The sequence below is a fragment of the Echinops telfairi genome, unplaced genomic scaffold (genome assembly GCF_000313985.2).
Source record: "Echinops telfairi isolate 266 unplaced genomic scaffold, ASM31398v2 ScPeMD7_17;HRSCAF=63, whole genome shotgun sequence".
Classification (NCBI taxonomy): Eukaryota; Metazoa; Chordata; class Mammalia; order Afrosoricida; family Tenrecidae; genus Echinops; species Echinops telfairi.
This window is the reverse complement of record NW_022103914.1, coordinates 9,700,430-9,715,234: the sequence shown is the minus strand read 5'-3', so window position 1 is coordinate 9,715,234 and position 14,805 is coordinate 9,700,430. Positions and strand designations below refer to the sequence as shown.

Below are 14,805 nucleotides of genomic sequence, written 5' to 3'. Positions count from 1 at the left end.
ATGGATTGTGATAAGAGATGTAAGAGCCCTCAATAAAAGTATTTAATTTGAAAAAAGAAAGAAAATTATAAGGGCAGCAATTTTACGCCTATGCTTGATCTAATGAATATATGGATTGCAATTATATATGTAAGAGCTCCTAATAAAATGTTAAAATAAAAAATAAAAAGTAGGTCAAGCCAAAGTTAATTTGAATAATGTAACTACTGAGACTGGTTTAATACAGTAACGTACACTTTTACCTCAGGAATAGGGAGACTTCCTTTTTCTCATATTTATGATTTGTTTAGAAAAACAAAGATGAAAATTCATATTATGTGATGCATAAATTTGCCATAAGTGACCCAAAGCAGACATTTTACAGAATAGATCCTCTGAGTATGATAGTAAAACTTGTAATTATTAACTGAGTTTACGTGAAAAACATCTTCCAATTTACAAATTAAAACAAAATCTATTGAGGCAAAACAGAAGTCAAAATTATATTTGTATACTGATCAGAAAAAAGTAATAGTAGGATAATATAAGCAAACAAAATTCCTTCCCTCTTGAAAGCAAAAATCACTATTTTGAAAACAAAATGGTAAAAGAAGGATTAAATCATGGATTAAATCACAGACGTATGGAAGATTAAAGCCTATTGCATATTCTTAATTGCAAACTGCACATTTTTAATCTTAAATGTTTCTCTAATTTAATATGAATTAAAGAAAATACAAGAATTGTAATGTCAATCACACATTTAGAAAAATGACTAAAAAATAAGAAAACAACAACTAGCATAAAAATCAAATCAGAAATTATAAAACATACAGAATTTTAAAGAATTGGTCTTTAAAGAAAACTCCAAAATGAATACATAATAAATTCAAAATAAATAATACACCTAAATGAAAAATAACACATAGGATCAAATTTGGATGGGAAGATGCAAAAAGAGTTGTTGAAGGTACTAACAATTGTATGACAGTTCAATCCAATACTAGCATTTGATAACTTAAATGACATAAAATTCTCTCAGCAAAGATAGATATTGTTTTTAAAAAAACAGTTTCAAAAGAGGATAACCTAAACCAATAACCTAAGAAAGTATTCTTTAAAAGGACGGATTGGAATGCAATGATTTTACTAATGAATTCTTGCAAGTTAACTGAGAATAATTAGGTAGAAATTATAACTTTTTTCTATGTTAAAAAAGTCAGATTACTAGGCAACCTACCAAAACACTACACCAAAATTTAAACATATGAATAATATGCATGAAATATAGTCATTTAAACAAAAACTGGTTTTTAGTATTATAAATTGTAAGCTATAACTTTAGTGTAATTCCCAAGAAGGACTTGCTCAAGCACATGACTTGAAAGTAACACAGTTTATTATAAATGTCACTCAGTCTAACAGTAGGTCTGAAGAGAACTACAAGACCATCATCTGAGTAAAAGATGAAAGGGCATTTGATGAAATACAACTCCGAGTCTTGATCTTTTGAAGTACTCTTGGTTGGCTAGAAAGAGAGGTGGGTTCTCTAATGATGCAGCCTGCCTTGAGCTGATAGTTACTATCATGTTTACAAGAGACTCCAAAACACTGCCAGAGAGCCTATTCTGACTAAAGGGGTTCAGACCTCGAAATCTCTATGAAAACAGGTAACTTTCCCCCACATATAAGAGACTAGTTAGTATTACTGAAAAGTGGAATTATCTGATATTACTCCTATTATTTAACATTGTCTCAGGAAATCTGAGTCCACTAATGCAGAAACTATTAATAAGCATTTTAGTTACTGGAAGGAGAAAGTATCATTAAAATTTATAGATAACAATCCTGTCTTTCTAAAATACTCAAGAATCAAAGATTTATAGCAAAATGAAGAAAGATTTTCAGATATAAAATAAGTGTAAATTTCACTACTATTTTCCCACATATATATGTTAACCAGTTAAAAAATATGATAATGGGGAGAAACCATTAACAATATAAAGGAAAATATAAAGCACATATGATTCATTCTTAAATGTTCAGGATCTGCAATAGAGAACGCCACAAAGACATACTAAGATACATAAAACAAAGGATGATGAATGGAGAGAGATCTGGCATGTTCCTAAGTGAGAAGACAAAATTGTGTAAATATATAAATTCTGCCCAAAGTATCAAAATCTTAAAGGGATTATAAAAACCTTGGTGATTTTAATCCACCAGCTGCCCTGATGGAGAAAGATGTGACAGTTGGTTTCCACAAAGATTTACAGCCTTGAGAACCATGCAGGGAAGTTCTATACTCTTCCATAGGATCCCTGTGAGTTGAATCAACTCACTAGTAGTGGGTTTGGTTTGGTTTTTATATGGTGATCTTTCAATTCTATTTCCATGAACATTCTGAGGCCTTCTAATGCCTAGCCTGGATATGGATATAAATATATGACTATGATATAAATGTATCCTATCAGTTTTATGTATACAGGTATACATGTATGCAGGTGTGATAAAAGTGGTATTATGAATAATTGGGGGGCATATAAATGGAAAAATCTTAACTATTTAGTAGTCAATAAATTCTCCAGAGAAAATTTGTCAATTCGTTGAATAAACTAGTTGGATCCCTACCTCAAACAGTAAGAGAAAGTTGGCTGGATACTACAAAAGCATAAATGAAACTAAAATAGCGATGTACTTTGATAACGAGGGGAAAAATCTGTGAATAAAAATAATGGGAGAAAAGAACAAAGGAATAAGTAACCCATACAAATAAATAAGAAAAATAACGGACACCTAATAGAAATGGATAAAAATATGAAACAATAATTCTCAGGAGGAGAAATAACTAATAAATGACAATATGCTTATTGTCACTGGTGATCAAAGAAATGTCACTTTTTATGTTATATCAGCAAACTTTTATTTTTTTAGTATGCTATATAAGATTGCAGAAGCAGGTAATAGAAGTGAAAATCAGTACACATTTTCTAGAAAGCAATTTAAATTATGTATCAAAAGTCAGAAAAAATGTCACAATATTTGGACTTAGTTATAGAGGAATCAGAAGCTAGATCAAAGTATGTTTTTCACATCATTATAATGCTGACATGCTGAAGCCAATTACATGATACATGGTTGTTGTTATTGTTGTTAGGGGCCGTGGAGTCTGTTCCGATTAATACTGAGTCTGTGCACGACAGGAAGAAACGCCGCCGGTCAGGCACGCCCCCCACCCCCCGCGATTATTGCTGCTGGATTCCAGTGGGGCCGCCGCTGCGTCAAACATCTCACTGCAGATCTTATTTGCGCCCTTCATACTTTTCGCAGCATGATGTCGCGGTCCCTCCTCATAACGTGCCCCACAGGGAATGAGACAAAGTGCCTCTAGCCTTGCTGCTAAAGAGCAATCTGGCTGTCTTGCTTCCAAGACAGATTTTGTTCATTTTTTGTGGCCAATATTCTTCACCAACACCAAAATTCAAAGACATTAATTCTTCTTCAGCCGTTCTTGTTTCTTTTCCAGCTTCCCAATACAGTGCATGCAAGGCATTGCTTGATTTCTTGACTGCCACTTCCATGGGCCATGTCGTGGACAGTGCAATGAAATACGTGTCAATTTCAGCCTTTTCTCCATTTGTCATGATGTTGCTATTGGTCAGTTGTGAGAATGTTTGTTTTGTTTATGCTGAGTTGAGGGGTAATCCATACTGAAGACTTGGGTCTCATCAGTAAGTATTTCTCATCCTTTTGTCTTTTGACAAGCAAGATTGTGCCAACTGCATATAGCAGTTTATTAAGAAGTCTTCCACCAATCTTGATGCTGCATTCTTCTTCAAATGGTTCATCTTCTTAGATTATTTGCTGAACAAGTATGGGGAAATGATACAACCCTAGATTGAGCAAGTATGGGGAAATGATACAACCCTAACACACCTTGGTTGATTTTAAACCAGGCTGTATTCTCTTGTTCTGTTTGAACGACTGCCTCTTGGTCAATGAACAGGTTCTACATAAGCAAAATTAAGTGCCCTGGAATTTCCATACTTTGCAATGCGATCCATAATTAGTTATGATCCACATAATCAAATTCCTTTGCATAGTCAATGAAATACTGTCACGCATCTTTCTTGTGTTGTCGTATTTCAGCCAAGATCCATGATAGACAGGGTATCCATATTTCTAACTTACCCCCTAGTCCTTTTGAAGTCTGGTATAAGTGTTCATGGTACCTGCTTTCATTCTCAGAAGTGACACTGTATGGTCAATGATAGGACTTCTCTCAATTGGGGTCTTCATTTTTAACTTCAACAAGCTGTGTGTGCTTTGTCATGATGTGTTTGTATGTGTTGAAAATGACTCTTGAAGACTCACAATAGGATAGGACTCACGTGACCCCTTAATAATGTTTGTGCTTATCTGTGCACAAGCAGATTTCTGCCCCTGGATGCTACCACTCTTTTTTTATAATTCAATGACCACTTTGGAGGATGGAAATTGTTTCTCCCTCAACTTGTCACTTCACCGGTCAGCTGCAGCGAGGGGGAAGGCAAAGCAGGGCCAGGAATAACTAGAAAGGAAACTTAAAACCTTCTTATACTTACAGTTCGTGTAGATGGGTTTTCGAAATGGCTTTCCCTTAGAAAAGATAAATGCTACAGTGATACAGTTGATGGTGCAGATGGGCCACAGTGTGGTGCTCTCAAAACTCAGAATGGAGCCAGGAAGCATAGTGGCATTTCCAGTACAGTTTCTTTCCAAAGTCATGTTTGTTGAGAATTTCGTTTGGTTGGCCAGAAAGCACTCCCTATAAAAGAATCACCAGCGCTTATGATACGTTTTATTCAACAGGCCCCCAAATCAAGATAAATGAGAGGTCATCGCTACCACGAGACCTCAGCTTTTAAGCTCCTTCAGCCAGAATATCTTGGACAACTCTTGCAACGACAAAACAAAAGTGACACTCGGAGGCAGTCAAGGTTTTGCTTCGTCCGTTAAGGACAGGTGACCCCCCTCTAAAGGGATCGGATGATCACGTGCTGTGGTGTTCTCACGATTGCCAAAGGCAAATTAATAGTGTCGGCTAAAGCAAGGCCAACTCGGATGCTGAATGAGTCCTTGTCTAATCAATTCACCTCACACCGCTGAAGAATCAGCCTAAGGATCAAAACATGAGACTGTCCTGCTTAGGAAGTGCCTACAGCATCATTTTCCCAATAAATTACACCCAGACTTCTCAGCTTCGCACAACCTACCCTCCTGGCCTGGCCTCGTGTGGCTCCCCACAGATACCTTAGACTCCACATGCAGGAGAGTATTTCTGGTTTTCCCGCATCTCACAGTTTGCACATTTCCAGTTAGATCTACTATCACCCCAACCTCCTTCAGACATCACTGGATTGGCAATGTTTCTGCTTTGGCTGGTAAAGCAGAACTGGTCATTTCTATTATTTGATAACAGCCCTTAGTTCCTTGTTTATAAGTTAGTTTATATAGCTATATTTTCTAATGGCAGTATCTTAGATGTGGACATTTTCATTGTACTTTTCTGCTTTTGGTTACCCTGGAATTTACAACAAAACCTTTGCACCTAGCACAGTGGGGGCCACATAATGTTTATTCATGAACATGTTGGCTTAAAAGATGGATTTTCTTAGTCCTGATTGATCAATTTGCAAAGTTTATTTTTCAATTTTGTTTTTAAAATAATAGCCCACATAGTAGTTTCTACTGGCTTTCTGATTCAGCTTGACACTTTAAAACTATTTTCCACTTTTACAACTATTTATACCTCAAACCAAGTCCGGGGCTATATAGTCTATTCTTACTCAGAGCAACCCCGTAGGGCAGAGCAGAACTGCCCAATAGGGGCTCCGAGGCTGTATATCTTTAAAGAAGCAAACTACCACATTTTCTCCCACATAAATGTTTATAAATAAGATTAATTTTTAACTGTAAACTTATATGCAAGACTTAAGTCTTATTATCCTTGGCTCCTTGGTATCTCGTAGATGATCAGTTATTTTATTTATTTACTTTTTTGGCTAAATAAATTAACAAAGCAAGCAATCAGTAGTCCTGAGGCATTCTTATACAAAAGGAGACAGACCTCTTTATACTCAGATGGCCTTAATTATAGTTTTATATCAAAGAGTACCCTGCCCAATTCCTTCGTATTGCCTATAAGAAAGTCGAGGACTTCTACAACACAGCTAGCTTATTAAAGGCTACACAGGCTCAGTCAAGTAAGCGTTGGATTGTCAACCTCGAGTTCAGTGGTTCAAACCCATCAACTGCTCCTGAAGAGCAAGATGAGGCATCCTGCTCCTGTAAAGATTTACAGTCCCCAAACCCTATCGAGGGTCGCTGTGAGTTGGGAATGAACACAGCGGCGGTGGGTGGGGTTGTGCCCTTTTAACGACACAGTGTATTCTCCTAGAGTCAACCAGAATCGTACACCTTTTAACATCATCATTCTAAAGGAAAACCTAGTTTTGAATTGAAAAGGAATTCCATATTCTTAGGATATTTTAGCATGTCTGCTCCTTTAAAGAGGGACAGTATTGAAAGCCCTATGTAGCATTGCTATGTGTTAGAATCCACCTGATGACCAAAGGTGGAGGGAGAGGGCGTAGCAGTTGGTTATGCCCTGCTTCAAAAGAGTAATTTTCCCTGTATTTTTATTTGTGGCGGGAATGGTAAAGTCTTATCAGAAAAAGATAGTTTGAATATCTATATTTCATATCTTGTCATCTTTACTTAATAGTTTAAGAAACTGAAGTCCAGGGAAGTGAATTCATTTGTCCTGAGTCCTATTGATAGAGACAAAGCCAGAATTAGAAAGAACTAGGTTGGCTAATTGGATTTTAGTGTTCCAACCCAATCAACTAGCATCTTTAACATTCATTTTAAAAAATAGTTATTATTTAGGTTTTTAGTTTATGTTATTTAGTATAAATCAATATCGATTGGTGTATGTCTGCATTAAAGCTTAGCAAACCAACCCACTGAGCTAATCTACCCTGTTTTGGTGAATAAAGTTTTTTTTGGAACATAGCCATGTTCATTTGTTTACATATTCGCTGGGTGATTTTATGCTGCAACAACTAGGCCTGGTAGTTACAACAGAGATCATCTAGTCCACAAAGCCCACCATGTTTGCAGCTGAACCACTACAGAAAAGAATGCTCAACCCCAGTCTATGTGATGCTTAAATAACAGAGGGATAATACAGCCAGTAACACTATATTTCCATCGGCCAATTTAACAGACCCCCTCCTTCTCACACAACGTGGCTTCTTCCAGCCCTCCTTCTATTGATTGTGTCTTGTCCTAGCACTTGTGTTTTGAGGTGTGGACACTCAACTTCTGCTAACTAAAATTTTAGGATATCTGTTGAACCCAAAGTGTACCAGTTCATTGACTGCTCATTGCATATCTCTCAGAGAGTGAAGGAATTAAGAAACTGAACTTTACCTGTATTTGTAGATCTCAAAATACCAGGGCTGCTGCTTCACAAAGAGAAATGCACACAGCTGCACGATGATGGTGAAAGAGGAATTCAAAATGACCGAGAGTAACAAAGGGGGAGAGAGCAGCTGTCCTGGCGGCCTGTAAGGAGCCAACTTAGGGTAGGCATGTGTTGAACTCACTGAAAGATAAGCACATTTATTCCTGTTACAATTTCATCATGGAAAATAAAATAACACTTGGAGGCATAATATCTTACGCCTTATCATAGGATTCAGAATTAACTAGTATGATATGAGAGTTTGCACCCAGGCGAGTACATTCTCTAGTTATATAACCAAGTCTACCCAGCCTTGGCTCTTTGCTGCTTGGTTTTGAGCTTCAGAAACGAAAGGAACAGGCTCAAATTTTCTATGATTAGGGAATGTATCTTATTGAATATTTTTTGTACAACCAGGCTGGATGGGAAGGTTATGTTAAGAGGAATTGACCTTCCAAATGGAATTTGTATTATCTACTGCCAAATCAGGTCGATTCCAACTCAGAGTGAACAGAGCTGAACTGCTTCCTAGGGTTTCAGACAGATTTATCTTTCCCGCATGGAGTGGCCTGTGGGTTTTAACTGCTAGCCTTGTCCTTAGCAGCCCAGCGCCTAACCCACAATGCCACCAGGGCTCCTTTCTAAATGGAGTAAGCACTACCAATAGTACCTTTTGATAATGATGGGAGCATGGAATGTTAGGATGAGAGTAAGACGAAGTTTAGCCAGCCTACTTGTCATGTGTTAAAAAAACAAAACTCACTGCCATTGAGTCGATGCTGACTCATAGGGACCCCCTGTGGGCTTCTGAGCCTGTAACCCTTTTCAGGAGTAGAAAGCCCAGTCTGTCCCCCTCAGAGCTGCTGGTGGTTTTGAACTGCTGTCCATGGGGATCGTAGCCCAACGCATAACCACTATACCACCAGGCCTACCCTGGATATATTAGGTAGTTAAAACGCAAAAAGGACTTTCTTTATTATTCACTCACACCATCTCTATAAATGTTTCAATGTGCCAGGTCCCATCTGAGATGCTAGAGGTGAGCTGTGCTTCCTCCCAGGAAGCACAGGAACAGAGGGCTACTCACGCACATGACACTCTGTTTGGAAAAAGAACTCACAGAAAAAGCACGCTTCCAGATGGAAGTACTAAATTACATTGCATTTTGGGTTCTAGAATTTATCTCTTGACATTTAAAGTAGGTGGAGAGTAAAAAGAACAACTATCAAACAAAACGAAAAGAAAAAAAGATTATATCCTTTTTAGGAGCTACACATTCTAACATGATTATAAAAATGAAATGTGTGTTACTTCCCAAGGCAAAACAGGGGAGAAGCTAAGGAAAGTCGGCAACTAGAAACACCACATTTAATGATTTGCATCAAAATCCTTATGTTTTAGTTCTTGTCTTTACATCTGCCTTGGATTCTTTCCTTTCCACAGCTAATCACTAGTTTTTGGTCAGAGGAAAGGAATTAGGGTGTGTGTATACACGTATGTGGGAGGCAAATGTTGGTGAACCCCCCACCCTCCACTTCCAAAAACAAAATTGTAAGGTAAATAGCTTCTTGCATGTGCGTTTGGCGGGTAATCATATTTTTCATATAAAAAAATCTCTGTTATGAAATGTCTGAAGGAACTCCAGAGATTTTTTTTCCCGTATCAGTTATTCTAAAGCTCTATGACCTGGGTGGTACAAAATAGTTACACTCAACTACTAACTTAAAGATTGGTGGTTCATACTTTCCAAAGACGGCAAACAGGCAGACAATCTCTTGCCATAAAGATTATAGCCAAGAAAATTATAGGGCACAGTTTCTATCGGTGACATATGGTGTCTTCATGAATCAAAAGAAACCCAATGGCAATGTGTTCTAGATGACCCCTGGGTGGCACAAATGGGTTATGCTTGTATTTGAATCCAAAGGTTAGTGGTTTGAACCCACCGAGCAAAGTCTCAGAAGAAAGGCTTGGTGAACAGCTCCCATACAGATTATAGCAAAAACTAAAGCATGTAACTCAGTTCTACTCTATAACACATGAATCAGAATCTACTCAATGGCAACTGGTTAATGGCCATCTAGACTTTTTCTCCATATTGCAGAAAGTTAAGAGGACTTGTATGATTTGGAGACCCAAAACCCATCTCTAGACAATTGGACATCGCCACACAGAAGGTCATAAGGAAGAGATGAACCAGTCAGGGTGCAGTATAGCACCGATGAAACACACAATTTTCCTCTAGTTCCTTAATGCTTTCTTCCCTCCGCTATATCATGACCTCAATTCTACCTTACAAATCAGATTATACCAGAACATGCACACTGCTGCAGATAAGAGCCAGCAACTCAGGGAATCCACTATAGGTAATCCCCTCAGGGTCAACAATGAGAATAGAGATACCAGGAGGATTAAGGGAAGGTGGAGGGAGAAAGGGAGGATCTAACACAAGGATCAACATATAACCCCCTCCCAGGAGCATGAACAATGAAGAGGTGGGTGAAGGGTGGCAGACGATGATGTAAGATATGAAAATAATAATCTATAACTTATCAAGGGTTCATGAGGGAGGGGGGATAGGGAAGGAGGGGAGAAAATGAGGAATGAGGAGCTGATATCAAAGACTCAAGTAGAAAGAAAATGCTTTGAAAATGATGATGGCAGCATATGAACAAATGTGTTGGACACAATGGATGAATGTATACATTGTGATAAGAGATGTAAGAGCCCCCAATAAAAGAATTTAATAAAAAATTGGGGAAAAGATGTTGTAATATAATGGAATAATGATAAACATTGATGCATAGAACAGATAGACTCAAAATAACGGGAAAGAAATGGTGGAAAAGAGACTTTTAAATAAGAAAAAAAGGACCTGCAGCACTTACTAAAGAAGGTCAAAGACAACAGTTTTCAATGTGGATTACAACTTACCATAAAGAAAACTTAAATCCTCACACCCAGACCAACAAGTTGCGTCATGACAAACAGAGATAAGATTGAACTTGTCGAGGATTTCGTTGGACTCTATCCACCTTCAGCGCCTGTGGAAGCAGTCGTCAGGACATCGAATAATTTGCACTGGGAAAATCTGCTATAAATGATTTCTCCAACGTGCTGAAAAGGCAAAGATGTCCTTTTGAAGGCTACAGCCGGTCTGCCCCCAGCCCTGGTCTTTTCAGTCCCCTCTCATATACACAAAACCTAGACCGTGAAGAAGGCAAACCAAAGTAGAAGAGTTGCTTCTGCGTTATGGTGCAGGTGGAGACTACTGACAGTCTGTGGGCTGCCAGAAGAAAGAGCACATCTATCTTGGAGGAAGTACTGTTTGAATGCTCTTCAGAAGGGAGAATGGCAAGACTCTACCTGGCGAATTTTGGACAAGTTCATGAGAGCCCAAACACAACCTTGCATACATCTGATCTCAATTGAGAGACATTTGACACCGTGAGCACGAATGACCTGAGATTAAATCAATCATGGGATGACATCAAGACCATCCTATAGAAAGAAAGCAAAAGGTCATTAAAACGAGGGTACATTTTTAAAAGGCCAAAATGCATGTCAGAAGACTCTCAAACTTGTCTTGAACTGGGTAGCTAGTGTAAAAGAAAAGATGAAGTGAAAGAGCTGGACAGAAAATTACACAAAGCAGGTCAATTAGACAAACGGAAAACTCATTTTAAAAGGTTCAAAGACTTGGAGTTAGTAAACCAAAAGGGAAGAACATGCTTAGCTTACCTTAAGCTAAAAGAATTTAAGAAAATGTCAATGAATGATGGAGTCAACATCAGAAAAAAAAATGGGAAAAAAATGCAGTCATGGCTCCCCCACCCCTACCCCTACCCCCACCCTCAAAAAGTCCAAGCTGCATTGACAGCATTAGTGAAAAACAAGGAATTAAAGAAATATTGATTGAAATGTTTCAACAAACTGATGCAGCTTGCTATGCAAAAAAATTTGGGAAGACAGCTATTTGGCCAACTGGCTGGAAGATACTTATTTGTTCTCATTTCAAAAAGGCAAAGAAACGTGACTCAAAAGAATGTGGAAAATTCTGAACAATATCTTTAATATCACATGCAAGTAAAAATTTGCTCTAGCTAATTAAAAACAGTTTCAATAGTACATTGACCCCGAACTACCAGAAGTTCAAGCCAGATTCAGAAGAGAATATGGAATTAAGGATATTGTTGATATCAGATGAATCTTGGCTTAACTAGAAAGGTGTTTGCTTGTGTTTTACTATGTAAAGACATTCAACTGTGTAGACTTAAGTAAACTATAGATAACATTGTGAAGAATGAGAATTCCAGAGCATGTAAATTGCACTCACGTGGAATTTTCACATAGACCATGAGGCAGTCATTCAAACAGAGTAAGAGTATACTGTATTGTTTATAATCAGAAAAGGCGTGCGTTAGGGTTCTACCCAAGCCATGGTATTTTCAATCACTTCATATGCATGTAAAAGTTGGACAATAAATAAGAAAGATCAGAGAATGAATGATAGCTTTGAATTATGATATTGGTGAAGAATATTGAAAGTGCTGTGGTCTGCCAGAAGAACAGTTACTCATTTATGTTGGAGGAAGTACACCCCGAATAGTCCTGAAAATTGAGGATGGCGTGATTTCATTTCCTGTGCTCAGAGCGTGTTATCAGGAGAGACCAGTCCCAGAAGAAGAAGATCAGAGAAGGAGAGGATTGATAGAGCAGCTACAACCCTGGGCTCAAACATAACAGTAATTGTGCGGATGGTGCAGGACTGGGCAGTGCTTCGTTCTGCTGCATAGAAGGTCGCCAGGAGCTGAAAGACATTCCGTGGCATGTAACAATAACAACTAGACTCGGGAAACCGTGCTGTTTATAAATATTTATATGATTTTATTCCCTTTAAGAGCAATCCAAAATAGGTGTGGGTGTTATAGCTCCCATTTCACAGGTGAAAAAATGGAGTTTGTTTTTCAGGGACCTACAGCTAGTGAGTGACAGGGTGGTGATATAAATGCAAGTCTAATGAAAAAGCTCCACGTTCTCTGTCCTCCAGAATATTCCTGAGTGTGGAGACTGCCAATCAAAGAGAGGACAATGAGGGACCCTGAAATAGTCCTGGGCAGTGCTGGTGATCAGCAGTCAGAGAAAGTTTTTGAATTGTCCAGGCTTCCTTAAAAGAATGCTGATACATGCTATCAGATTTCCTGCAAAGGAATGCAAACTGTGAAGTATTATATTTTGTTCAGAATAAATCATTTCCTTCTCTGAGCTCCCACAGCATATTGCTCATGCTGCTGTTATAAGGCGGGTTGTCTTGTCCTAAATCTTGTTACACGTACACTCAGCAGACAGTGAGTTCTTTGAGGGGAGAAACCCAGCCTGTTTTTGCTTTCTGCTCCTTGCTTAGTCCAGCACAGAGTCGGCTACAGGGGAGAACTTAACAGTTTTAAATTCCATGACAAATAATCGTTTTAAATGGCTCTGCATTTCTTGGAAGTCATTAGCAATGCTTCTTCCTCAAAAGTTATTTATTTTCTATTATTTACATGTGTTATGTGAGTCGGGTATCAAGAAGCACATGAACTCCCCTAAAATAATATTATTTTTAAAGAACATTTCATTGGAGGCTCATAAAAACTCATACATTCATCCGTTGTGTCAAGTACATTTATAAATTTGTTGCCATCATCATTCTCAAAACATTTTCTTTCTACTTGAGCCCTTGGTATTAGCTTGAAATCCCCTAAGTTATGTGCAAAACTTTTCATGTCCACTATAATATTCCCAAAGTGAAAAGACCTATGTCTTCCATTAGCTCCTCAGAGGAGAGTAAGAACCAAAAGAAGTTAGAAGGCACTGAAGTTTATGCAAAATACGTAGCTGCATAAAGGACAGATTCCCTCCCACAGCTGCCTTTGCTGGAACTGGCTTCCTCTTGTGTGCTGTCATAGTTGGACCTTGATGCCTCTGAGCTTCCTCACAGAATGAATGGCCAAGAGGTGCACATCTTACCCAAGGTGGGTCAATACAATTTCTTGTCGAAGGATTTGCAATGGGGACACTAAGAGATTGAACAAATTGGGAGAGAAAGGGTGAGGAGAAAAATGGTGGAAGCCCAATACTGGGACAACCATTTGGGGTCATTTGCAAAGTGAAAAAATATGAGAGTTGAGATGAAAATAATAAAAATGTTTAAAAGAAGCAGGAGCTAAGGCAGTCTCTATTTTGACCTTTTGGTGTTCTAAGCTCAGATGAAAGGCCTGGGGATGTACTTCAGAAAATCACAGCCATTGAAACATCTGTGGAGTGCAGTTCTGCCTCGAAGCATATAGAGTTGCCATGGGTCAAAATCAACTTGAGTACCAGTGGTTTGGATTCTTGTTAGTGCGTTGTCCCTCCTCAGGCCCACGGGCATCAGAGTTCTTGTTCTCAGATTTGTTTGAGAATTAGATTCTTCAGCAGCCCCCTCTGTCTTCACCTAGCTGAAGTAGGTGCCACTGAAGAGAGAAGCCAGGGGGCTAGAATAAAGCCCCTTCAAGACAGTGGCTCGGAGCCACTTTTTTCAGTAATTTGATTTTAAATCATGTCATTTTCTAAGCGATGTTCTGATTTCATCTTAATTTTCCTCTTGGTTTTCTCTGTAATATACAAGGGGGTACTCCCCTTCCCCACCAAATGAATTTCCTTTCAAAGCTATGCATTTGAATTTTTTTTTTAAAAAAACAACCTTATCACCTCCAAAGTACTGTCCATTATACTTAAAACTTTTGTCAAATCGGCAATCCCATTCTTAGAAACATTTTTCAAACTCATCTGTTTGGATGGTTGACAGCACCTCCCTTGTTCTTTTCTTCACTTCTTCTATGTCATCAAATTGCTGTCCTTTCATGTCCCTCTTCATTCAAGGAAACAAAAAGATGTCTCAAGGAGTGAAGTCAGGTGCATGGGGCAAGAGAGGCATGCTGTTTCTTGCCCAAAACTGGCTCACTGAGATGGCTGTGTGACAATGCAGGTACATTGTTGTGGTGGCAAAACCAGACCCCTGCCTGCCATAAATCAGGCTTTTTTTTGTCACACATTGTTATGCAATCTTTTCAGAACCTCTAAATAGAAAGCTTGATTAACAGTCTGACCTGGTGGAATGAACTCCAAATGCACTATCGCCCTAACATCAAAAAATAAATGAGTATCGTCTTGATCTTTGATTTCACTTTAAGAGCTTTTTTTGGTCAAGGTGACAATGGTGTCTTCCACTGACTTGAGTGATGTTTGCTTTGGGGGTTGTAAGAATAGCACCATGCCTCATCACCAGTAATGAC

The 14,805-nt window shown here is 38.4% G+C and overlaps 1 protein-coding gene across 1 annotated transcript in view; it reads right to left on the bottom strand.

Annotated features, from left to right (window-relative positions):
* ATP13A5 (ATPase 13A5) overlaps window positions 1-14,805 on the bottom strand; it is a 138,978-nt gene that overhangs the window by 12,388 nt on the left and 111,785 nt on the right. Inside the window, exons 26-27 of the mRNA XM_045287560.1 lie at window positions 7,456-7,630; window positions 4,584-4,786 (exon numbers count right to left, since the gene is read on the bottom strand). Coding sequence (XP_045143495.1) covers window positions 4,584-4,786; window positions 7,456-7,630 — 378 coding nt within the window. The remainder of the gene's footprint in view (window positions 1-4,583; window positions 4,787-7,455; window positions 7,631-14,805) is intronic.